Below are 23,757 nucleotides of genomic sequence, written 5' to 3'. Positions count from 1 at the left end.
CTTTCCATGGCACCTACAAAAAAATTATCATCTATAGAGCTACCTTTCTCATGTAGAATCTTTCTGTTTCCTACAACAATTTTAAAATATTTTATGGCCTAACTGATAGATGAAGATAACCCGAACTTATGTTCCACCAATGTACTCTGCGATATACATAAGATATCAACTAAAAATGGAATCAAAAGTTTGGGATTTGATTTCATATACATATATTGTGTTTGCTATCAAAACGTAAGTTAGCTTAATTTAAATTTTAACTAAGACATTCTTATTCGATTAGCAAATTAGTTAATTTAGTGATCTACTGATAAATGCCCCAGAAGACGAGCTTATAATATTTATTTTTCCAATTTAGATTGAATTGATAGGGACATTTTAAAATAATTTCGGTAAATTAAAGTACTAAATTATACGATAAATAACAAGAGGACTATCTATATAATTGATTCAAATTAATGAGTTAATGAATTTAAATTAAGAGCAAACAATAAAGTCAGGGATTGCAAAATTAGTCAAATTTCTGTCAAATGGGATATTTAAAACTATATCCACGTAAAACTATATTTTTTGGCAGAATATTCTGGGCTAAACTAATATAGTAAATTCTTTCACAAAACACAAAAAATAAATTGAATAATTTATATTTATACCATGTACAATAAAAGAAGACTATTTCTGTGATAATGAAACACACAAAACATATTTTAATTCACATAAAAAGCTATGTGAAGTATCAGTAAATAATTATAGTTAGTCATCCCCTCATGGCCTTTTAAATTCAACTCCCAAAAAGAGTCATTTCCTTGAACTTTGATTCTCCATGCATCATAATTCGAATCCAATTCCAAGATAATAATCTAAATAAATATCAATCATCAATATCTTTTATAGCTTTGGCGCACTCAAAAGTTCAGCTCTGGAAATGGAGTTTCCTCCAATCAAGCAAATGCAAAGCAAAGCGTTGGCGCAGATACGATACCATCTCAATGAAAGATGAACAAACATTTTTAAGTATTTTCAAGTGAGCTCCGACAGTGTTTGACTTGTACAAATGAATGTCAAACGCTGCTGCCGCTGCCTGTTGCTGCTGCAGCAGCAATAGCATAAAAAATTAGCAATAAATTTAAATAAATAACTGCCTGGCGATATTAGATCATGCTGCTCAGAACAAATCTCAGGAGAGCAGAGCAGACAGCAGACGGCAGACAGTGGAGCCAAAGAGACTCGACTCGACTCGAAACGAAATCGAAAATTTGAATGGGAAACCACTCAAGAGACATACAACAACAGAGAGATGGAGAAGACCTGATCCGGCCAACGCAAAAAGCACCCACACATTTGGGGAGAGACACTCGCCGTTCGTTCTCTCTCTCTCTCTGTCTCTGCGAGAGAACTGGTTTCTCTTTGCTTCTCTGTGGCGGCTTTCAATGACGTTGTGTTGGCGTTGGAGCGCCAGTGGGTTTCTCGGTTTATTGGTCGCTCAGCAAGGCGGCCCCCTCCTATCTGTGTATCCGCCAGATATGTGCGCTCCTCTGGTTGCCTTTTAATGCGGCATTTCATTCATTGATCGTTCCAATAGCGCACCGCACGCTCAGCGCTCCAGACAAGTGCCGCCGCCGCTGCCGCCGGCTCGAACCCAGCCCCCATCCGTCCAGTGCGCTCGTCCAGCGTTTTTTGTGTGTGTGGGCCGCCCCATCAGAATAGGTCTCGCGCTGGCTTGGCTAACGGAGTCAGAGCCAAGTGTGGTATCCCCACACAACACATAGCACCGCATAGCATGCTGCATAGTGGACGACATTGACGATCAACGGATCTGAGGTCTCAGATCTGAGATCTTGCCTGTCTGCTCAGTGCACAGCGGACAAGCGCAGCAAGCGGACGCAGGCAGCTAGCAAACGAGCAGCAGCAGCAGAAGCAGCAGCATTTTCTCCAAGCAACGAGCCGTTGGCCGTGTATTTTTGTCGGGTTATTGGATACAGATACAGATACAACTACAGATGCTGCGCTAAAGATACACAACGCGACGCGTACTCATAGATATTTTTAGCAGCCGGCGCACGCACACACACACACGCAGCGGCCGTACCGCTGCCGACACACGCGGCTCGCACGTTTTGGAAAAAAGATTCTTCGAGGCTTTTCCTGCAACAAAACTCATACTAAATCAAAAAAAAAAAAAATCATACTATAAAAACAAACAAAAAAGTTCTTATCGATAATTGAATCTCTCGCACAAACAAATTTGACTAAAAGTTAATACAAAAATAAAAAATAAAATAAATACTACAAAAAATTAGAAACGAGTTTCGGCACAAACTTCGAGGAAATGATAACAAAAAATTAATCTTGAATAAACCAAATTTTGTTGTTGTGTTAAAACATGCCAAATTTATGCATGAGCTAACAATTTTAATTCAAATACTAAGCAAAACAAGATAGGCAAAAAAAATAGCAAAATAAAAAGATTAAAATAAGTTCGGTTTTTGGTGACTAATTAGCTGACGCGCACCGTCGGAATCTCAGTTCGGAATACGTTTGGAATGGCGCTTTAATGAACCGAAAATTAAAATAAAATCATCGACAAATCTTAATCAGAGTGTGAGCCACGCCAGCACCACCCAAAACTCAGCATCTAAATTCAAATTAAGCAACAACAATACACACACACGGCAGCCAGACATTGTTGGATTTATGAAATCAAAAAGGTAAATATACGTACGTACCTACCATCTTCATAGATCAAGCATATATTTACCCATACCATATACGATAGAACGAAGGAATATTCTCTAAAAATTCCTTCATCTCGTTTGTTGTTGCTCCAATAAAAATAGACAAAAAGCATTCCTTGGGCCAATCATCAGATAGAAAGAGAGTGAGAGAGAGGGGTGGCGTTGGGGCGTTTTTGGGACTGAAGCAGAACTTTTTGGAGACTGAAACATTTATTTGTCCAAGGTGTTGAAATGAAAGACATCTGGTTGGTTGGTTGGTGGAGAGAGAGAAAGAGAGAGAGAGGACTTGGATAGTGGGGAACTGTGACGACAGCAAGTTGTCAACTGATTTGAAAGGTTCCAGCTTTGTTGGCTCCCTTTGGGGGTGAGTGTGAAATACGAATAGGAATTTCAATTAATGTGTAAACAAAGTTGTAAATGATTCATCAACGAAAGCTAAAGAGAATCCCTAAATGGCATCTGATACAAGCCGGTAGATATAAATAAATTGTTAGGCAAATATTTATTCAAACAGATTTCTCTATATCTTTTAATTAATTTAATATTTGTGAAAAAGTGTAAGTGATATTTGTATGTTATGCTGATAATTGAAGTTTTGCAGTAGAAATGCATTTAATAATCTTTAATATATTTATTATAAATTTATCAATTTTTTATGGTTATAATTTCTTTAAAGTATACATTCAATTCTATTAAATACCTCTATCCAAACATATTTCCGAATATACATATAAACCTCGATTTCATAAACATATTTTATTGTTTTGTTTTTCCCGGCCTGTATATAATATTTTTGTGTTCCCCTGACCCAAATCTCAGTCCAATGTGGGAACCAGCTGTCTGTCCTCCTGCCTAATCTACCAACCCCCCCCCCCCACCCCCCTTTGCTGTTTTAAAACCTAAAAAATAATAATAGCAGAAATAAGAAAAACACACACAGAAAATTAGCCAAAAGGCAAATGCCAGAAACGAAACCTGTCAAAGATTCAAGCAAATCAAAAGCCGCTGGGTAATACAAAACCCCACAAAAGCTAATAAAAAAAAAAGAAAGAATATAACGCGAACCACACAGCTATGTACATATAGAGATAGAGAGGAAGAAGGGACAATCAGAGACTGTAAAGCACACGAACATCATACATCACACATACGCAGTGTGTGCCAATTTTAATAAACAAACTCAACGTAAATGGAAAATCAAACAAATTCATTTTAGCCAAACACCAAGCCAATGGCAACAAATCAACAGCATAAAAAACGAACAACAACAAAAAAAAAAAGCCGTACAGAAAAATACAACAAAAAAATAGAAATTAAATGCAAAAATCAAAGAAAATAAAAGATGCAAAAAGAGAAACAGAATAAAAAAAAAAAAATAAGAACTTGCCGCAGGCTGGCTAAAAATAATAGCTGCCAACGGTAGCTGCACACACACGAGACAAAGACGGACCCCGACGAGGAGTTCCGTGGGCGAGGGTATGACGGGGTAGAATAGGCGGCAACGTGCAACTGGCAACAGCACGAGACAACAGACAACAATAACAAAAGGAACAACATCAGCTGCCAGCTGCAACAACAACAACAACAACAGCAGCAGCAGCACGGCCAAAAAGCAAATGAAAGATTTTGACGCTTTCCACAAAAAGCAAATTAAGAATCACAAAGCGAAAAGGAAACAAAAAAAAAGGTAGTGGAAAAAAAATAGGAAGCGAAAATAGAGAAAGAAAAATTCAAGTTGCATACAATAAAAACTAATTTTAGAGCTGTGCCACAAAACAACAAAAACAAAAGATATAGACGAACAAAAAATCCCCATGCCTCATGCCAGAGACACACAGACAGAGACACACAGACAATCTGAGTCAGGCAAAGAGATTCTCGATGGACAGATCATTGTCGTGGGGAGATCGATTGGTTTAAGAAATAACTTTGCACACAGGAAATAAATATTCCAGCATAAGGATTAATGTCAATCGAATTATAATATGCAGAAGTGATCCAAATCAAAGCTATCAAAGATATCTCTGTGTATTTTTTTTGTTCTAAAACTTTTAGCATCCCTCCTAGTATTGTGAAATACTCCTTGCTCTTATCAGACATAGAACTCCTTGGGCATCCCTCGGCCTATCATTCGCTCGTGTGGTTCAGTTTTTACTGGCTCAAGCAGCAGACGCTTCATTTTCCATTTAACCGCACCCGACTGCCCCGTATCACGCCACTACACGCCACGCCACGCCACTACTCCACCCCAGCTCATCCCGGCACACCCTTCATTACTCCACAGCCCCCGCTGGGTGGAGAGCAGACAAGCGTGCAGAAAAAGTTCTAAATTTAATGGCTACACCTAAAAATGCAGCGACTGCAACGGAACCAAAAAGTGAAGGGCAGACAGGGTGTGGCGCAGGGAAGGCAAGTTGCAAGGGGGAGATATCCATTTGCTGGTATGTAGTTTCAAGTGCACTCTGGCTGGGCCCGCATGATTCTGCCGCTATTCAGCCAACTACCAAAAAGAGAAGCAAACGGAAAAGTTAGACACGAAAGGCGCCGCAGCTTTTGATACGCTTGCAGATCGATCGCTGATCGGGGGGAGCTGTACAATATAGGGTTTTAAATTTTAAAGAGTGAAACTTAAGTTTATTTAATGCATAATCGAATAACTTTTGTTTAATTCTTGGTCGCTTCTCAGAGCTATCTTCTTGGATATATTTTTTAGTTGTTATCTACTGTACTTTCATAGATTTTTGCGGTTGTGTAAAATCATGTTTGTTTGCTTATTAAAAATGTGTACGGAAAATCCAAGGCATTCCATAATTTATCTATCGATTCGTATCTAAATTCTGATTAATAATACGAATAGGTATAGTTAATGGCTCATCATAATACCCTCTGTCAGGGTATTAACAAAAAGAACAACAGCAACATGTGAAACGGACCGCTCCACCCACGGTTCCCGCCTACGTTGCAATGTCCCTCCTGCCCCCAGACGACCCCTTCACGCCTCGCCGCACGCACGGCTCGCCTTTAGTCTACCTCGTTGTTGGTATGTGGCAATGTAAACGATGAAAGAGTGGGGTAGAGAGAGAGAGAAGGAGAGAGGGGGGTATACGGAATGGAGCGTGGGGCATGTTGCAGCGAGTCATGGGAAGAGGAACTCTTCTATGTATGTTTGTTGTCTGTGTGCATTTCAATTGGTGCATTGTGCCGGGCGTGTAATTGAAAACTTAAACAGTAGCCGAAGCCACATGTACCCCTCCCCCTCCCCCTCCCCCACCCCATGCGCCCATTCCCCCACCCCCTTTACCGTTATCGAAAAATGCGCAACAAATTTTCCAATCAACAGAAAACAGAGAGGAAGGCAAAGCCTACTGCCATGCCCATTCGCATTGTCTGCCCCACTCCTGCATTCATTTGCTGCACTGCTTCCTTCCGGAACATCCTATATCCCGGATCCTGGAATTCCGGCTAGCGGCTAGCGGCCCATGCGAATCAGGAGCCCCACTTGTTACTGTTTGTTGAACAAACGTTTATTAGCCGCGAATACTTTTAATCGCATGCAATTTGTTGCCTGCTGTCCGTCCAGCGTGGCCGACCCCTCTCTACCGTTTGCCGTTGCCGTTGCCGTTGCCCTTGCCATTGCCATTGCCCCACCCCCTCTTTGAGCACACGGAACTCGGTAGTTTTCACGTCGTTTTCCATTGCTGAAATGGAAATGAGTTGAGTGAAGGCGGTGCCCATTGCCTGCCTCCGCCCCACGTTAAAGAAGGTTCACATTTCCCTGTGTTGTGCACTTAATTGCAGCTTGTTTGTTGCATGTCGCAAACTTTTGCCGCTACTCTTCCGACTGGCGGTGGGTGCCTTGGATAATGCCAGGAAGTTCTTGTCGAAAAGAATCACCCATGTTGCTTAGAATTTTTGCACAGTAGGTCTGGATGGTATTAAGTAGAGTTGGCAAAGTTTTAGTTGAGTTTTGACATTCCGAGTACCGAAAATAAATGTGTTTAAAATTAAATAGTAGCTAATAGGGAAAGATCATTTGTTTTTTAAATAAATTTGGCCCTTTACAATAAGAACATATACAATTTATAGTTTTTTGCATTTGTACCAATTAATTAATTTTTTTACCTAAAGTAAACAAATAATTGCATACCATATTCATTATTCCTATTTAATTGTTCATAACTTGAAGTCTTTTCCGCCTACATAGATTTAAAAATACCTAAAAATTATTTAAATATTCAATTTTGCATTTTATAAAGCACTCGAATAATTCAGCAACATTCTTATTGAAAATTTCTACTCTCAATTGTTTATATTCACTTTTTATAGTGTTTAAGCCTCCATCATCGATATTTTCGATAGGCTTGTTGGCTTAAAAAAGAAAAAAGAACACTTCCATTTTTTTTCCAAAGAAAAAGCTTTTAAAATAATTATTATTTGTGTGTTCCAATAATTTTGAACAGATTCTATCATCAAGTAAATATATTAAACATTAAATTGTGTATGTAATACAATTGAGAGAGCATCCAGCACGTGCGCATAGTTCTCCATTTTGGTGCTTCCTTTCCTTGGGGTCTTTAAGCGCATTGCATTTCTAAGCATCGCGTGGCGAAATTTAATTATAGCTGAAATCAGAGGCGAGACGCTAGAAGAAAATCCCCCGGCACGTAAACAAAGTGAAAAGCTTTTCACGTGTTGAAACATTGCAACATTTTTTTTTTTGGGCAGGCAAATGTAGTTTGAATGGCTGCAATTCCGTAAGCATTGTACATATGTGCATTGAAACTGTAGTACTATTGACATAACTGCCCCCCCAAAATCAACATTTTTTCTGTGGATCGGTGGCACCACCACATTAACGGTGATTGAAGAAAAGTGCACGCGGCCAACACAAAACAGCAGGAGAAGCGCGCAGAGCAACAACAAAAAAAAAAAAAAAACGCCCCATAACTTGTTTAGGCCAAGCCAAGACCAACATCTTTGAATGGTCACAGCTATGCAGCAAGTGTCAAACAGGCCAGGCCGGGCCCGGGTCCGAGCCTACAAGCAACAAGAATCGTCTAGTGCCAATTTTGGACAATCTGCACTAAATTGACCATTTAAGTGAAGCCTGACAGACAGGCAGACAGACAGAGACACCGACAATGTGGAGTCTCGTCGAGAGTTGCGGCACTGCGCTGCGATCGCTGCTCTCCTTAGATCAACTTGGACTGCAATCAATCTGTGCTGTATATCTGCTTAGGTTTACTTTACACCTCTGCATGTGAAACTGGGGCCGGGCTCGGGCCGCTTTTTTTTTTTTTTTGTTTGTTTTTTGCTATTTATGAGGCCAAGGCACAATGCAAGGGCGTTAGCATCGATGCAGAAAAACATTTCAAATCTTTCTGTATGGGTGGTGCTGGCAAAATTGTTGTGTTGTTGCTGTGATGACGCTGTGTTGGCTTCGTGTTACAATTTTCATGTAACTTAATTCTTGCATTAAAATGCATTCATTAACTGTTTACTGTTTACTGTTTTCCCCCCGCCCCATTACCACCACAGCAACCACAAAACAGTACGAGTACGAGTACGAGTCAGTGTCTGTACATTCCCGGACAGACTTTGCTAGGGAAAAGTGAGTGAAAAGCGCTGGAAAATATATATAATTTGTATAGTTGACCTACCGCAAAAGAAAAAACAAAGGGAAACCATAAACTCAACTTTTCATTTACAGAAACTTTCTCAACAAAAACATTCGTCAACATTGTAATGGAGTAGAGTACATAGCTGATTGTTTTTCGTGGTGCCTGTGGTGGACCTTGCCCTTGGCCAATGGGGGGTATAATAATTTCCAGCTGAGGCAATATACTTTCTGTATATGCCATGCCCTCCCATGGAGTCATAATCCGTCAACCGTTTCTTGCACTGCATATATAGCGTCTTAAATATAGATTAAAATACCATTTTTTATAGATATAGATCCACTTAAAATAGCTCTTAAAATTCTGTCACATGTTTTGGGCAAAGTGTCAGCTAAATTAGCTTAAGCTCGAGTGTTCTTAAAGTATATTCAGCGCAGAATGGTCATCCCCACCATAGCACATCAATCTATTAATTCGTATCTTTAATTTAAGATGTCAACATGTTGGGCATTAATTTGGACAGGGAACCGTCGTGCCTTTTGCGCAATTCGATGATCAATGGGGGGGGGGTGGTGGATCAATTTGTAGTTTGATTTTTGTGTAGCATTGCGAGATTCGAATTTTCAAAGTGCTGGCCCGGCCATAAATTGTATTTATGAGTTTTTTTTTTGTTTTGTTTTTGTTTTTGGCTTGATGCGTTTTCAGTTTTCGGCTTCAGTGGGTTTTATGTTTTATGGCGGAAGCGCAGACACACACACACAAAACTACTCAAGACTGAAGAAAGAATCAAGAATCGACTTCAGTTCATTGAAGCCAATTTTTGAGAGCCGTTTACGGAAGTTACCGCCTCGGGGGCGGGGGTGGGGTTGGGGTTTGGGTTCCGCCACGAATTTCGTTACGCTCCATTGGACAGCAGCCATCTACGAGTTTGGGTCACACATATGCCCATGGCTCTGGTTCTGGTTCTCTTTTTTTACAATTTAAAACAAAATTGTTAATTGCCTTGGCTGATGATTGCCGGCTGAGGGATGAGCTGGCATGGGCTGGGCTGGGACTGGGACTGGGGCTGTGTTGAACTCTGCATCGACGACCAACTAACGTCTGTCTGTCTTTATTTATTTTCCCGCTTTTCAGATGAAGTCGAACACGTACGAGCTGCACAACTACGCCGACCTAAACATGGACAGCAGTGCCGCGCAGAAGAAGGATTCACGCAAGCGAAAGGCGGCCAGTGCCCGTGGCGAAAAGTATTCACTGCGCCAAAAGCGACAGAAGCGCAGTGCATCCGATGCAGCGGAGACGGCGGAGATGCTGGACCTCGACCTTGAGCTGGAGACCAGCCTGGAAGCAGCAGCGAGCAGCAGGCCAAACAAGAAGAAGAACAACAATTCCAGCAAGGCCAAGACGAAAGCAGCGCCCCTGAGCAAGTATCGCCGCAAGACGGCCAATGCGAGGGAGCGCACACGCATGCGGGAGATCAATACGGCATTTGAGACGCTGCGGCACAGTGTGCCACAGGCCATAACCGGCGAGGATGCGGCCAATGCCAGCGAGAAGCTGACCAAGATCACCACCCTGCGCCTGGCCATGAAGTACATTCAAATGCTGAGCGATGCCATCGAGGATCCCAGCTACGAGAGCGAGCTCATTGGCGAGTGTCTGGAGGAGAGCGACAACCGGGAGGCGCTGGTCAGCGTGGACACCGAACCGGAGCTGGAAGTGGAGATGCCAGTGCCAGTGGCCAAGAAGCCCGCCAAGCCCAAGGCGGGCAACAAAAAGTCCTCGAGCGCCAGCAAACGGCAAACGCAGAAGCAGGCCAAGCAAACACAACATCCCACGCCCACATCCCACCCGACGACGATGACGATGACGACGATGACGACGCCGTTGAGTGCCTCCGGCAGTTCGGGCGAATCCTGCTATGCCGCCTCGTCCATTGGTTCGCCGGGCTCCTGTGCTGGCGCTGCCTGCTCGCCCAGCTCCGCCTACGCTTCGCTCTCGTCCTCCGCCTCCAACATTAGCCACCGCAGCAGCAGCCAACGCAGCAACAGCAGTCCCCGCCTGGAGCCCGATGGCAGCCTAATGGGTCTGCAGGGACTCAGCGAACTGGACACGCTGCTGCTCGAGTCCGACGGCGAGTCGCTGCACTGTCTGAGTCCCGGCTACGAGGGCCTACTGACCAGCGGCGAGTCCATACTGCCGTGTCGCGGCGACATGCCCATGCCCGGCTGCCTGGATAAGCCGGATGTGGAGCTGAGCCTGCGACTGCTGGATGCGGATCGCTCAACGGACTCCTTTGACTTTGCCAGCGATCAGCAGCCGTCGGCCTGCATCAGTTCGCTGGCCACGCTGGACGGCTGCTATCCCTTTGGGGATTTGCTGCACGGCGACTTCTCCGATATGTTTCTCACGTGACGCGTGCCTCCTACTATCTCACACACGGATTAGCCACTGTTACGCACTCGTTTTAAGCCTTAAACTAAGTTGTTAAAGTGACTCCACTTTTAGCCATTTAGCCGTGCGATTCATGCGGCGGACGGAATTCATTGTGTCATAGAAAAAAAAAAAAAACAGCAGCCCTTAAGTTAAAACAGAAAGATATAGAAAGATCTGCACAGTTTTTTGTATGCACTGTAACTGTAATCCATGACCGCAGCACCCATACCACATGCACATACCCCATACCCACACCCGATCGAGCACCCAACTCAACTTTAGTGAACTAAGAAGAAAGCATTTACATTTACCTTTGTGAAGCATTTCTCGTTATCGTGTATGTAAATAAAGCACCCAGTGTTGTCCCCATGACAAAAGCATCAACGAAAATTAAATGTTTTTTTTTTCTTGAATGGAAATCTATATAAGAACTGATTGAAGCAGTGCAAGCTGCAGCTAATTAGCTGCAGAACAAACAGATGGGAGATTTTGCTGTCTGTCAGTTACTCCCTAATTGTTCTCAGTGTATCACCAGTGTTGCATTTTTGCCTGCTTCTCTGCTCTCCTTGGTCAATTTACAGTTGTTCTTGTCTATTCTATTGCGCGTTAGAGAGAGAGAGAGAGAGAGAGAGTGTACTGAGAGACTCGCTCAGAGAGGATCAAAGAAGAGCACACGTCGAGCGTGTTCCATTGCGTGTGGGTGAGTTAGAGAGAGACAAATGGTGATTGCGTCAAAGCCAATAACTGTCTTTGAGCTCTGGCTTGCAATGCGGAGAGTGCAGTAGCTGCGTTCGAGTGTTAAATTCGCTAATTTGCATGGATCTTGTTGGAAAAGGTCGAAACAGAAAGCTGAGTCCAGGTATATCATCCACAATCTAGCATTCAGTTAGAGTGCCTAGAAAACTGTAAAAAAAATAAAATAAAATAAAAAACAAAGTGCGCTGCTGCTTTCCGTTAACTGCCATAAAGCTACAACCAAACTCATTCCTGCGTAGAGCTCTCGTAATATTTAACTGCCCTACAAAATCCCCATCAAAATGGCCACCAGTATCTTCAAGCCGGAGGTGGACTTTCCAGAGGTGTACAAGCTGTGCCAAACGTTTGTGCCCAGCGAGGATGAGCTGATAAAAGTAAGAAACATCATGGATCGCGAGATGACGGCCGGTTTGAGCAAGGAGGGTCACGATCGCTCCTCGGTGCCCTGCTTCCTGAGCTACGTGCAGGATCTGCCGTCGGGCCGTGAGCGTGGCCGCTTTCTCGCCTTGGAGATGATGCCCACCAATTGCCGCATCATGCTGGTGCGATTCAGCAGCGAGAAGGATGTGTACATGAGCTCCAAGTGTGTCATCATACCGCACTCGATAGCCGCCGCCCGTGGCACGGAGCTGTTCAACTTTCTGGCCTCCAACATCGCAGCTTTCGTCAAGGACAAAAAGGTGGACAAGGAGAACCTACCGATGGGCATTGCTTTTGCCTTTTCGCTGAACAAGCTGGCCCTGGATGTGGGCATATTGGTTGCTTGGACGAAGGAGTTCGGCGCCACGGGTGCCATCGGCAAGGATGTGGTGCAGCTGCTGCGCGATGCGCTGGCCAAGTACCCCGAGGTAATTGTCAACATCCTGGGCATTATCAATGTGGCCATTGGATCCCTGTTGGCCCTCTGCTGGATACAGCCGGAAACGCGGCTGGGCGTAATCATGGGCAACATCACCAACTCCTGCTACGTGGAGAGCGTCGATAACTGTCACATGTACGTGGGCTCTGACAACAACAAACCGTACATGATCATAAACACGGACTGGGCTCACTTCGGTGATGGCGGACAGGTCGATTTCATACGCAACGAATTCGACCGGGCCCTGGACGAGGCGTCCACCAATCCTGGCTATCGCATCTACGAGAAGTTTAGCGGTGCTCTCTATATGGGCGAGCTAATCCGTCGCGTCGTGGAGCGTTTGATGCGGAGTGGCGCCATCTTTGAGGGGCAACCGATCGACGTGATTAGCCTGCAGTGGAAGATGGAAATGTCCGCACTCTTCGAGATGGAATCGGATCCGCCTGGCGTTTACATCAAGGCCCAGGAGGTAATGGATAAGTTCCGCATGCGCCACTGCAAGGATCGCGACCTGGCCGCCTTTCGCTACATCTGTGCCACCGTCGTCAGCCGTGCGGCCATGTTACTGGCCGGCGGCATCTCCTGTCTGATCAACCGCATGCACTACTCACAGATCTCCATTTCCGTGGACGGCGGCATCTATCGCCTGAACCCCACCTTTGCCGCTGTCATCAACAAGTACACGCGCCTGCTCACCGATCCGCACTACAAATTCGAGTACGTCGTCAACCAGGAGAGCTGCGGCGTGGGTGCCGCCATCATGGCCGGACTGGCCCATGCCGATAAGTATCGCGGCGAGTCCAAGATATTTGAATTGGATTTCTAAGCTACAAAAATCATTAATAAATTTTTTTGTTTTAATTATTATGTGTTCTAAATAAAATCTATTTCGTTTTGGTTCTCGAAAAGAAAGGAGAAGAGAAGGCCATAAATATTTGAAATTATTTTGCGCATAGTAATTATTTGTATTATTACTATTATTATTATTATTTGAGATTTTGATTAATTTTGATTGATAAACTCAAGTCTGCTTGTTGGCCAAGGATTTGAAAGTATGTCGGGACTCTGTTTTCTATTGAATCTCTAGGTTCTGCGCTGGGCGTACGGCGTACGAGCGCTGGGGAGAGGTTACAATAAAATCAATTTTAGTTGGTAAAAAGTTAAGGCTAAATTATTAATTTATTTATTTAATATACCATTTTTCGATTAAATATGTTTCATTTTCATAGCCGAAAAGTCCAACCCGCGACCATCTCTAATCGAAATTGTGATAACTGTTTGACTGATTAATTGACGAGTATAATAAGTATCCTCCTTAGCGATAAGTTGCGTCCAGATAGCAGCTGAATGTTCTCTTTACCTTATCTTCTGATAACAGCCATAAGAATAATGCCAATCGGCACTTGGCCAATGTTCGTTCAGGCGTTAAATTTGTTTGTTTTAGTCGCTTGAAAGTGAACGGAAGTGGAGGATCTTTCGCCTGGAGCACACTCCGATAAAAACGTACTCCAGCAATCCAAGCAATCCCAAATCTAAAATTCCATTCCCATTTCTTTCGGCATCACTCGTAAGTCGAGTCAGTTCTAAATTTTCCTTTGCTTCGTTTTGACTTTGGGGACTAAATTTGGAGTTAATTTTTAGTGGGTTTTTTGTTCTTTGGGCAGCAGAATGTCGGTAATACCCACAACTATAGCCCCCGAGGTGGAGGACGTGGTGAAGGGCTTCATGCTGAGCCAGGACCAGATGACGGAGGTGGTCGACCGCATGACCAAGGAGATCAAGATGGGCCTGGCCAAGGACACACATTCGCGGGCGGTCATCAAGTGTTTCGTCAGCTATGTGCAGGATCTGCCAACGGGAAAGGAGCGCGGCAAGTATCTGGCCCTCGATCTAGGTGGCTCCAATTTCCGTGTGCTTCTCGTTGACCTGAAGAGCAACACGGACATTGACATCCTGTCGAAGAGTTATGTGATTGCAAGTAACTTGCTGTCGGGCCCCGGCAAGGATCTGTTCGACTTTATAGCCAACTGCCTGGCTGAGTTCTGCAAGGAGCACGGCCTCCAGGGCGAAGCCATTCCGCTGGGCTTCACCTTCTCGTTCCCCCTGCAACAGCAGGGCCTGACCAAGGGCGTTCTGGTCACCTGGACAAAGGGCTTCAGCTGCGAGGGCGTTGTGGGCAAGAATGTGGTTGGCCTGCTCCAGGAGGCGATCGAGCGGCGCGGAGATCTCAAAATCAACATTGTGGCCATCCTCAACGATACAGTGGGCACCCTCATGTCCTGTGCCTTTACGGCGCGCAACTGCCGCATCGGCCTCATCGTCGGCACCGGCTCCAATGCCTGCTACGTGGAGAAGACGGTGAATGCCGAGTGTTTCGAGGGCTACCAGACCAGTCCCAAGCCGCACATGATCATCAACGCCGAGTGGGGCGCCTTCGGGGATAATGGCGTGCTGGACTTTGTCCGCACCCCCTACGATCGCACTGTGGACAAGGTAACGCCCAATCCCGGCAAGCAGACATTCGAGAAGTGCATCTCTGGCATGTACATGGGAGAGCTGGTGCGTCTGGTGCTGGTGGAGCTCATGGCCAAGGGGAAGATCTTTGTCGGCGAAAACTCTGAGCGCGTGCAGACGCAGTGGAATTTCCCCACCAGCTACCTCTCGGATATTGAGGCCGATGGCCCTGGCGACTTTCGTGGCTGCAACAAGGTCATCAGTCAGCTGGGACTCGTCGGCAACAATGTGAAGGACAAGGTACATTTGCGGTACATCTGCGAGGCGATCTCCTCGCGATCGGCAAAGCTGTGCGCCTGCGGCCTGGTCACCCTCATCAATAAGATGAACATCAACGAGGTGACAGTGGGCATTGATGGCAGTGTGTATCGCTACCATCCTCGGTATCACGATCTGTTGATGTTCCACATGACCAAGCTGTTGCGGCCGGGCATCAAGTTTGAGCTAGTGGAGTCCGACGATGGGTCCGGCAAGGGCGCTGCTTTGATTGCAGCCACCGCTGTGCAGAACACAGCCAAATAGTCATCCAAATCGGTCGAGTAATGAGTAGCGAAAGTTATATTGTAGTTATAACTTCACAGTTAACATAGGAAGGCACAAAATTCAGCAATAAATTAAGTCATCAATAAAATTAACATTAAATTTAAAGCATTTCACCAATACGCCATCAGGCGAATTTTTGTCGTAGCACAACGTAATCGCCACCTGCCGTATTTTTGTGGAAACTTTAAAGATATCGTCGCACAAAAATAAAAAAAATACTTGTACAAAAATAAAAGAGAGAAGCAAAAGTTAGGCAATCTTGCAGGAAATTGATTTACCTGTCGGTTAAAATTATACTTTAAGTGCTAAGAGTCCTAGCTAGATAGTAATATTAAGCCGAAGAGCAAAATTGGAAAATATGTTTTTCCATAGTATATTTAAAAAAAAGATTGGGTTTATTTTGGTATATTTCTGAGGTTCAGTCGATATATTTTTTCGATAAATCCGCGGTCACACTGATCAGCTGTTTTCGCGGATAAGAAATAGGGAAATTCGCATTTTTCCAGAAATTTTCCCAAAATGGGCGACTCAAACAAAGGAGACAATCTGCGCCTGCCGAACGGCGATGCCCTGACCGGCGACGAAGTCAAGTCACCGTTTCTGATTGGCGTGGCTGGCGGCACCGCCAGTGGCAAGAGTACAGTATGCAAGAAGATCATGGAGCAGCTTGGCCAGGCTGAAATGGATCACACACAGCGCCAGGTGGTGTCCATCAGCCAGGACAGCTTCTACCGTGAGCTGACTGCCGCTGAGAAGGTCAAGGCGCAGAAGGGTCTCTTCAACTTTGACCATCCGGACGCGTTCAACGAGGAGCTGATCTACGATACGCTGCAGGGCATCCTCAAGGGTCACAAGGTGAAGATTCCCGGCTATGACTACCGCACCAATTCGCTGTGAGTGTACCAAATGTGTGTTTTTGTATGTGTAAATTATGATTGATCTCTGTTCAGGGACTTTGAGCACATGCTGGTTATCTATCCGGCTGATGTGGTGCTGTTTGAGGGCATATTGGTGTTTTACTTTCCCAAGATACGCGACCTCTTCCACATGAAACTGTTTGTGGACACCGACTCGGACACCAGACTGGCGCGACGCGGTGAGTTGTATGGCGAGTGTATGGCCACTGTAGCAGCAGGCCCCATAACCCACCCGCTTGTTTTTCTCTTGGCAGTGCCACGTGACATCAATGAGCGTGGCAGGGACCTGGACGCTGTGCTTACCCAGTACATGACCTTTGTGAAGCCCGCCTTCGAGGAGTTCTGCTCGCCCGTAAGCGTATCCCAGAATTTAACACAAATTTCGGTGACCATCTGACAGTTCTTTTTTATACGCCATTTCAGACGAAAAAGTTTGCTGACGTTATCATACCGCGCGGTGCCGACAACACAGGTGAGATCCGCACACATCCCCAACAGAGACCACAGACACCTCTTTCACATCTGTTTTTCTTTTCACATAACCGTACATTATCTATATATGTATAACACATACACACACACACGTCTAGCGTTTTGTAGTTATTCGTTGAGTTTTGTTACATATGTACAATAACAATAACAATAGTTGTATACAATTTTTGTATGGTTTATTTGGTTTCCTGTTTGAATTAACAAATCTTTGAAGGCGAGACCCAATCGCATAGTCTGCTTGACATTTATCTATATATATATACTTAAACTATATCCATATATACATATATATATATTCCTATCAAAAGTTCTCCTTTTCTTTGTTGCTCTCTTTTTTCTCTTTATGTTTTTCGGTTTGTCTACGTTTTTTTTTGTTTGGTTTTTTTTTTTCGTTTGTTCCTGTTGTTTTTTTATTGTATTTCTTGCAGTTGCCATTGATCTCATTGTACACCATATCGGGGAGATACTCGCCACCACCAACAGCGCACAGCACAGCCACACAATCAGAGCTGCGCCGTCCAGCATGAAGCGAGATCACTAAAGTGCAAATAAAAAACAAAACGCCTAAGCCTAACCGACAACCACACCACCCAGACTAAGGTGCGCCGTGTCCTCTAAGCTTATACTAATTGCCAAAAATTAAGATGCGCAAAATAGAAAAGAGAGCAGAAAAAACACCAAACAGAAACAGAGAAAAACAAAGAAGATCCTTCTATAATTTAAGCGCGGGCATCGCTCCTCATTTCGCTACTCCCTCTATAACACACTAATGTAGCCCTAAGATTGAAAAGTATCTTTAGCTATAGCTATATTCTACTCGATTATTATTACATACATATATTCAAATATACATGGTAGTGTGTGTATGTGTAAGCTCGTTTCTGTTCCCATCCCCATCAATGATTTACTCGTTACCAGTCAAACACTCGGGAAAAAGCTATGGACGAATTGTTACAGTGGTTTAACCTAAATGCTCCTTCGCTCTGACTTTTTGTAAGGCTCCCAAGCACTCAACTCACCAAAAAAAAAAAAAAAAACCCCCCACACACATGTCACAGCTCTAACTATTGTACTATTTATATTTATATGCCCGATACTTGTGGATCAAGAATTTGTTTGCAGTTAAATCAATCTACTGTCCGTCTGTCTATATTTTAAATCACTAAGAGAACATTTAATCAGATTTTTAGATATATTTCCAATTTTTTTATGACTCTTTCTCATACGTGCCTTAGAATAAGGCAAATCTTTTCGAAATATTTAAGCAAAGACAATGTAATAGTAAGATGAGTAACGCCCATACATTGCAATGGTTATATGAAGCGATGCTTGCAGACGCTTGCATGTCTTTGATTTTTGAGAAAATCCCTTTAAATAACACTATCAATTGATGCAGCTACTAAATATCTTAAGAGTTCTATTAACTCTAAGGCTATTAGTTCCTCTCACTAAGTCAAGTTAAGGGTACCCCACACAGTCGGAACACTCGACTATAACGTTCACTAATTGTTTCTACCGATAAACTTAGTTCTAAACAAAGTCTAAATTGTCTAGCAAAGATGTATGGATTATAAATAAATGTTTTGTTTAGTAAGTACAAAGATACCGCTGAGCGAGCTACTCGTATTGTAAAGCACACAGACAACATTCACCCCCAAACCTTTCGATCGGAATCGATCGATCGGCTTAACACAGACAAATGCCGCCCAGCGTAACTTAGATGCGACCTTAGGTAATACAACATACTAACTAGAGCTAGAGTAAGTCCTAGCCCCCGTGTAGACTGCTTGGATCGTTTTTGGTTGTGTTGCGCTGCAAATGGGCAGCCTGGGAGGTAAGTGGATTGTGTTTCCGTTGTGTTTTGAGTTCCAAATGCCTAGAACGATCTAACATACGAAACGTACCGCCACCGGGACTGTGTGTCTCTCTATAATGTGTGACCTGCTTCTCCCTTTCAGTGGCCATCGATCTGATTGTGCAGCACATACGGGATTTTCTCAATAATCGCTCCCATCCTGGCTCCACCGGCAACATGGCGCTCTACATGAATCTGGACTTGAATGCCAGCGGCATTATGGGCCCAGGTAAGGCCACGAGCGGCAAGCTCCCGTGCAAGGCTCGTCCACACTAACCACTCAACGATGACTGTGTGCGGATCACAACAGTTTACTACTAGCAAACAACAACAGCAACAAAAAAACACCTACTAATCTCACCTTTTGCATGCGGCCAAGCAACCAACCGGTCTGGACCTAACACTTTATGTTTCTCTGTAAAAGATACGAACGGCAGCAGCAGCAGCAGCAGCGGCAACGGCACCTACAATGCCATCAGGCGATTCTCCACGCTTTGCAAGGAGCTCAACATGCAGGGAAATTTCTTCTTCGACACGAACAAGAACCTGCCGCACCACTGAGAAGAGGCGGGGCAGCAGCAGGACAGCAAAACGGAGCGCAGTACAACACACAGCACATCTACATAGGCGAATGTTAATGATCTAATCAATGATATACATGTATATACATATATAGAATATATTGTATTTTTCCAATAAAGCAAATCCGATCAGCGTTACATCGTGCACTTGTACATGGCGTTGATCTTGCGCACATCGCCAGCTGAGAAACCCTTGCGCTGTCCCATCTGACTGGCCGCGGTTCCGGGACGGAGTGCCTTCAGCGTGGGCTGTCCGTTGCGCGTGAAGCTGGTGGTCGAGTAATGCATTACACTGGCATAATCATAGTCCACGCCAAAGCCCGACTGTGTGCGGGAGCTGGCCTTCTCGAAGTTGGCCATCATGTCGGGCTTGATGTTATCGCTCATCACCTTGACGTACGAGTCCCGTTCGTGGCGGTTCTGCTCGTGGAAGAAACCCAGGGCATGCATCAGTTCGTGTATGGGCGTGCCATAGGTGCGTAGGCAGTTGGGCGACTGCAGGTTCACCTCCTGGCGTCCGCCCAGGCGTCCAATGCTGCTCCAGCAGCCCGACTTTCCACTACCAATGGATATGTAGTCCTTTTCGGTGGTGCGCGGCTTGAAGCGCACGCAGGTCCTGGTGTGGTACTCCTTGAACGCGTGGTTGATGTTTCCCAGCTCCTGGGTCGTGAAGGGACCCTTGATCTCGTAGGGAACGACCGCTCCCGGCCAGCGTGAGCTCTGTGCGAGGATGCCGTTGCGAGTGCCATTGGAACGAGCCTCGCGATAGCTCAGCGGTATGAGGATGTCGCCCTCGTAGTAGGTGCCCAGCTCCTCGGGATTCTGCTCGGACTCCACATCGTGCGCATCGACCAGTACGCCCGTGGTCTCGCTGTCCGGATTACCGAATATCGCCTCGCCCAGGTCCGACAAGTCAATGGCGTCCGCAGAGTCCAGATCCACCAGCGGCAGTGCCCCGGCCACGCTGAGAACAAACAAAGATGTGAGAATTCGTTGCAACTTTGCCATTACGCCACGTTCCCTCACTTGCTGTGGCTCCGGGCTGGAACGACGACCAATTTATAGTCTCTCACCTAGACCTCCAAAATTGTTGGCGGCGTCTTGGCGGCGCCTCCACTGGCGATAAGTGGAACTCGCCCAGCCAGCCAGCTAGCAGTTTATCGCCGGCACTTTGTTTGTAGCCGTACTCATTTGCATAGCGTACGCACTGCGTATCCGCGTGCCCCGTGATTTATGGCCGGATTTATGCAGCCCGTGCCCATTTTATGCTCATGTGCATATTTGTGTCAACTTGTAACTAGATTCGCGCCAACTTTGAAAAATGTAGCCCAGTTTTTCGCAATTCCAATTAATGTTGTGTTTAGTGCTGCAAAACGTCGCCAATTGAACGAGTTAATAAACCCGAAAGAAAATTAAAGATTAAATAAAGCTCCAAAAGTTTCTGCTTAAATTACTGCATGCTATCATCATATATTTAATATTCTAGCTTTATCTGCTAATTTTTAGTAACGACTTATTCAATTCGCAGTCAAAGCTGTGCAGCTTTTTTCATTTTGTTTTACTTCCAAAGGCTCTGCTTTGATTTCCACCTTCAGCAGTCACCGTCGACTGCTTACTATTACTCAAACAGTTTGACTTGTTTAATAACTTGATATACAATATATTTTCAATTTTTGTATATTATTCATTTATTTTATTGTCCATCTCCTCTTGGTCGATTTTAAATATTGGCAAATTGTCAATGGCGGCTTCAAGAAAATTCGGATTTAATTTGACCAACAATATGTTTGCCAGTGCTTCCTGACCAAGTTGATTATAATTGTCGGCAAGCAGTCGTAGCGTAGAATATTTTCGCTCAGTGGCCACCTGTTAAAAATGAATAATATTATAAGCCCTCATATTTTTAAATATAATATTATTACTGAGTTTACCTGAGTTGCTGGCACTGCAAAGCAAACTTTACTTATTGCATACAGCTCCTGATCAGAATACTGTCTCCCCTGCCAAAACGTTAGAACGTCAACATCAATTCTTTGGAATGGCAGCTGAAGAGCCTCAATCTTTGTATACACATTGATTGTGCTGCTGACGTTTTTAATTCCTTGGGCCAAGTATTGGTTAAGCAACTCATCTTCTTCATCAATATAGCTTTCATTAGATTGATTTGGCATCGAAACGATCGGCGTTAAACTGGAAGTGTCCGCGGGGTCCAATTCATTGATTCTATCCCAAATTGTTTTCAAATACTCTCTGGCAGACAATTTTTGCTGTGCTGTTAAGGTATGATGGAATCGTGGATCCAGGTACAAGCACGAAATCAAAATTGTATTGCTCATCAATATTTTCGTTCGCTTTTCGATGGATTTCAAAACTATGTTTCCAATTGTTGTGGTTAAAGTTTCAGTTGCATCGTTTACGATTTTTTCTGTGCATATTTTACATTTTAGCCATTGAGCGTAGAAATTGCCATAATGCAATTGCTCCAATTGAAATTTTTGTATGGTTTTCTGCAAGGGACTGAACACAATACAATAGCTTTCGATAAATTCCCAAAATGACTCGTCGATTGTAAAGTTATCGTCTTGAAAGTTGCTTGTCCCCGGTTCGACATTGGTCAACACGTCTTTGGCTAGTTTCAGATGTTCCAACATCGCATAGGTGGAGCCCCATCTGGTGGGACAGTCAAGCTGCGGCATCTTTAACTTCTTTTGCTCAAAAATGTCTTGATAGCCGTTCGAAGGTTTTCTGATATATTTCGTTAAGTCACGACAAGTGAATAAGTATCTAATTATTTCCGAGGATTTTGTAGCATCGAGTACACAAATTTGAGCTATGTCGGCAGCACAGCGACAAGCTTGAATAGTTTCAAATAAGATGTTTGGTGATTCTTGTACCAACTCGATTCTTTTTAGATACTCTTCGTTGTCACAGTGCTCTTCGCATTCTTCTTTGGGCTGCGATCCTTTGTTATACGTAACCGAAACTATTTGATTTCGATTAATATTAAATTTCTTGAACTTTTCAAAGGAAACATTTTTGGCTGCCCTTGAATCAGAACCAATCAAATGAACATTTCCTAAAATACGGGTTTTTATTTGAGCGTCACTCAGGAATTGTGCACTGACTTCGGCAAAGTTTCTGCATAGCCTGTATATATTAAATGACAATAATCTGTTTTTCAATTCCTCTGCTATGTCCTGTCGGATGTTAGATGCGACCTGATTCAAATTTTTGATGCAGCTCGACGCATTCAAGGGCATTGGCTGTCCAGTCGCTGCTTCCAGCCCCTGGCAGATGGGGTCAATGATATTCCTCATATTGGGCGAGTCCAAAACTTTTAAGGGAATGCAGTCTTCCGTCACAAGCCCAATAAAAGATCTAAGTAATTGTTTTTTATTCACATGAATTTCACATATTTGCTTGGGTATTATTATTTGGACAGAAGCCACCGAGTCCTGATCCTGATCGGACGTGGTGGCTGTTTCGATGGGTTCATTTTTAATTTTTAAAATTGGTAGTTTTAGATTGTGCACCTTCCATAAATGTGTTTTTAAATTCGACACTCGATTGTTTTTTAAAGTGCCACTGCATGTCTTGCACGTGGCTATGCCGCTCTCTATATTATTCACATAGTAATTCCAAACATCATTTCGATTGGTGAGCAGCAACATTTTATTCACATTAACTCGGATCTTATTCATGGGTGGTCGTTTCGCATAATATAGGTTTATATTGTGCTGTTGCTTTAAATGTCCTTTTAGGTTCGATACTCTATTTCTTAGTCGGGATCTGCATTTTTTGCACTTGGCCCGACCGCTTTCTATATTATTTTCGAAATAATTCCACACAGCTTTTCGTTTTTTTCTGAGCACTTGCTTTATATGCAAAGCTTTTAAACTCGCCTTGCGAGCTAATCCAGATGGCACAGATTCCAGTTCCTCGGTCGGTGCAGATTCGAGCTTTTCAATTTTTAAATTTTGGACTTTTATATTGTGCAGCTTCAATAAATGTGTTTTTAAATTTGATACTCTATTGTTTTTTAGGGTGCCATAGCATGTTTTGCACATAGCCAGACCGCTTTCCTTTTTATTTACGTAGTAGTTCCAAACATCAGACTTTTCGCGTTTTGTTGGCGGCATGGTTAATGATTTTTAACTTTAAAACTTTTATAATTTCGACTGCGACTGCCGTCGCGACTGCGACACGTGATTCTGACGAACGTCAAAGTACAGCTATGTGAAAGCCTCACGACTTGCGGTAGTTTCGCATATTTCTCCTGCTTTTACAGCGACTTTTGATATTTTTATAAGTGCAAACCGGCGCCGCAGTTTATTTATTCCCGTTTTTAAATATTCGAGGCAGAGAAATGCAATAATTTCACAACTTTGTTTGGCTTGCTTGCAGAGCACCGCAGTAATTTACTTTTAAACCAATTTTTGCGTCTATGAACA

General features: G+C 43.9%; 5 protein-coding genes across 10 annotated transcripts; 4 read left to right on the top strand and 1 right to left on the bottom strand.

The window, feature by feature from the left end:
* The first annotated feature begins 1,913 nt into the window (after positions 1-1,913).
* On the top strand, positions 1,914-11,184 carry LOC111066311 (helix-loop-helix protein delilah). Its single transcript, XM_022354817.2, has 2 exons — positions 1,914-2,708; positions 9,488-11,184. The coding sequence occupies exon 2, from the start codon at positions 9,488-9,490 to the stop codon at positions 10,766-10,768; it is 1,281 nt and encodes a 426-aa protein (XP_022210509.1). The 5' UTR covers positions 1,914-2,708; the 3' UTR covers positions 10,769-11,184.
* Positions 11,185-11,713: 529 nt separating this feature from the next.
* On the top strand, positions 11,714-13,251 carry LOC111066139 (hexokinase type 1). The gene has a single exon (XM_022354591.2). The coding sequence runs from the start codon at positions 11,827-11,829 to the stop codon at positions 13,228-13,230; it is 1,404 nt and encodes a 467-aa protein (XP_022210283.2). The 5' UTR covers positions 11,714-11,826; the 3' UTR covers positions 13,231-13,251.
* Positions 13,252-13,853: 602 nt separating this feature from the next.
* On the top strand, positions 13,854-15,560 carry LOC111066263 (hexokinase type 2). Of its 3 annotated transcripts, none has more exons than XM_022354752.2 (2): positions 13,854-13,971; positions 14,072-15,560. In XM_022354752.2, exon 2 carries the CDS (start codon positions 14,073-14,075, stop codon positions 15,438-15,440), a length of 1,368 nt encoding a protein of 455 aa, XP_022210444.2. In that variant the 5' UTR covers positions 13,854-13,971; position 14,072; the 3' UTR covers positions 15,441-15,560. The 3 variants fall into 3 exon arrangements, with proteins under 3 accessions (XP_022210444.2, XP_022210435.2, XP_022210426.2); XM_022354743.2 differs by having other exon boundaries at positions 14,069-15,560; XM_022354734.2 differs by having other exon boundaries at positions 14,046-15,560.
* Positions 15,561-15,903: 343 nt separating this feature from the next.
* On the top strand, positions 15,904-19,453 carry LOC111066289 (uridine-cytidine kinase). 3 transcript variants are annotated; one of them, XM_022354772.2, is made up of 6 exons: positions 15,904-16,354; positions 16,412-16,557; positions 16,633-16,730; positions 16,802-16,850; positions 18,829-18,954; positions 19,105-19,453. In XM_022354772.2, exons 1-6 carry the CDS (start codon positions 15,981-15,983, stop codon positions 19,284-19,286), a joined length of 975 nt encoding a protein of 324 aa, XP_022210464.1. In that variant the 5' UTR covers positions 15,904-15,980; the 3' UTR covers positions 19,287-19,453. The 3 variants fall into 3 exon arrangements, with proteins under 3 accessions (XP_022210464.1, XP_022210472.1, XP_022210480.1); XM_022354780.2 differs by having other exon boundaries at positions 15,906-16,354; positions 19,150-19,453; XM_022354788.2 differs by lacking the exons at positions 18,829-18,954; positions 19,105-19,453 and adding an exon at positions 17,299-17,733 and having other exon boundaries at positions 15,908-16,354.
* LOC111066252 (zinc metalloproteinase nas-8) lies at positions 19,397-23,746 on the bottom strand. 2 transcript variants are annotated; one of them, XM_022354720.2, is made up of 2 exons: positions 21,238-23,746; positions 19,397-21,172 (listed from the first exon to the last, which is right to left on the bottom strand). In XM_022354720.2, the coding sequence occupies exon 2, from the start codon at positions 20,312-20,314 to the stop codon at positions 19,442-19,444; it is 873 nt and encodes a 290-aa protein (XP_022210412.1). In that variant the 5' UTR covers positions 20,315-21,172; positions 21,238-23,746; the 3' UTR covers positions 19,397-19,441. The 2 variants fall into 2 exon arrangements, with proteins under 2 accessions (XP_022210412.1, XP_022210404.2); XM_022354712.2 differs by having other exon boundaries at positions 20,333-21,172.
* Positions 23,747-23,757: the final 11 nt, after the last annotated feature.

The sequence above is a fragment of the Drosophila obscura genome, unplaced genomic scaffold (assembly GCF_018151105.1).
Source record: "Drosophila obscura isolate BZ-5 IFL unplaced genomic scaffold, ASM1815110v1 contig_4, whole genome shotgun sequence".
Classification (NCBI taxonomy): domain Eukaryota; kingdom Metazoa; phylum Arthropoda; class Insecta; order Diptera; family Drosophilidae; genus Drosophila; species Drosophila obscura.
The sequence above is the reverse complement of the archived record's forward strand: the minus strand, read 5'-3'. Positions and strand labels throughout refer to the sequence as shown.

Coding starts and splice junctions, on each gene's coding strand:
- LOC111066289 (XM_022354772.2), top strand. CDS start 15,981: ATGGGCGACTCAAACAAAGGAGACAATCTGCGCCTGCCGAACGGCGAT. Junction 16,355..16,411: donor GACTACCGCACCAATTCGCT/GTGAGTGTACCA, acceptor ATCTCTGTTCAG/GGACTTTGAGCACATGCTGG. Junction 18,955..19,104: donor CAGCGGCATTATGGGCCCAG/GTAAGGCCACGA, acceptor CATGCGGCCAAG/CAACCAACCGGTCTGGACCT.
- LOC111066139 (XM_022354591.2), top strand. CDS start 11,827: ATGGCCACCAGTATCTTCAAGCCGGAGGTGGACTTTCCAGAGGTGTAC.
- LOC111066263 (XM_022354752.2), top strand. CDS start 14,073: ATGTCGGTAATACCCACAACTATAGCCCCCGAGGTGGAGGACGTGGTG.
- LOC111066252 (XM_022354712.2), bottom strand. CDS start 23,445: ATGCCGCCAACAAAACGCGAAAAGTCTGATGTTTGGAACTACTACGTA. Junction 21,173..21,237: donor TTGCAGTGCCAGCAACTCAG/GTAAACTCAGTA, acceptor CATTTTTAACAG/GTGGCCACTGAGCGAAAATA.
- LOC111066311 (XM_022354817.2), top strand. CDS start 9,488: ATGAAGTCGAACACGTACGAGCTGCACAACTACGCCGACCTAAACATG.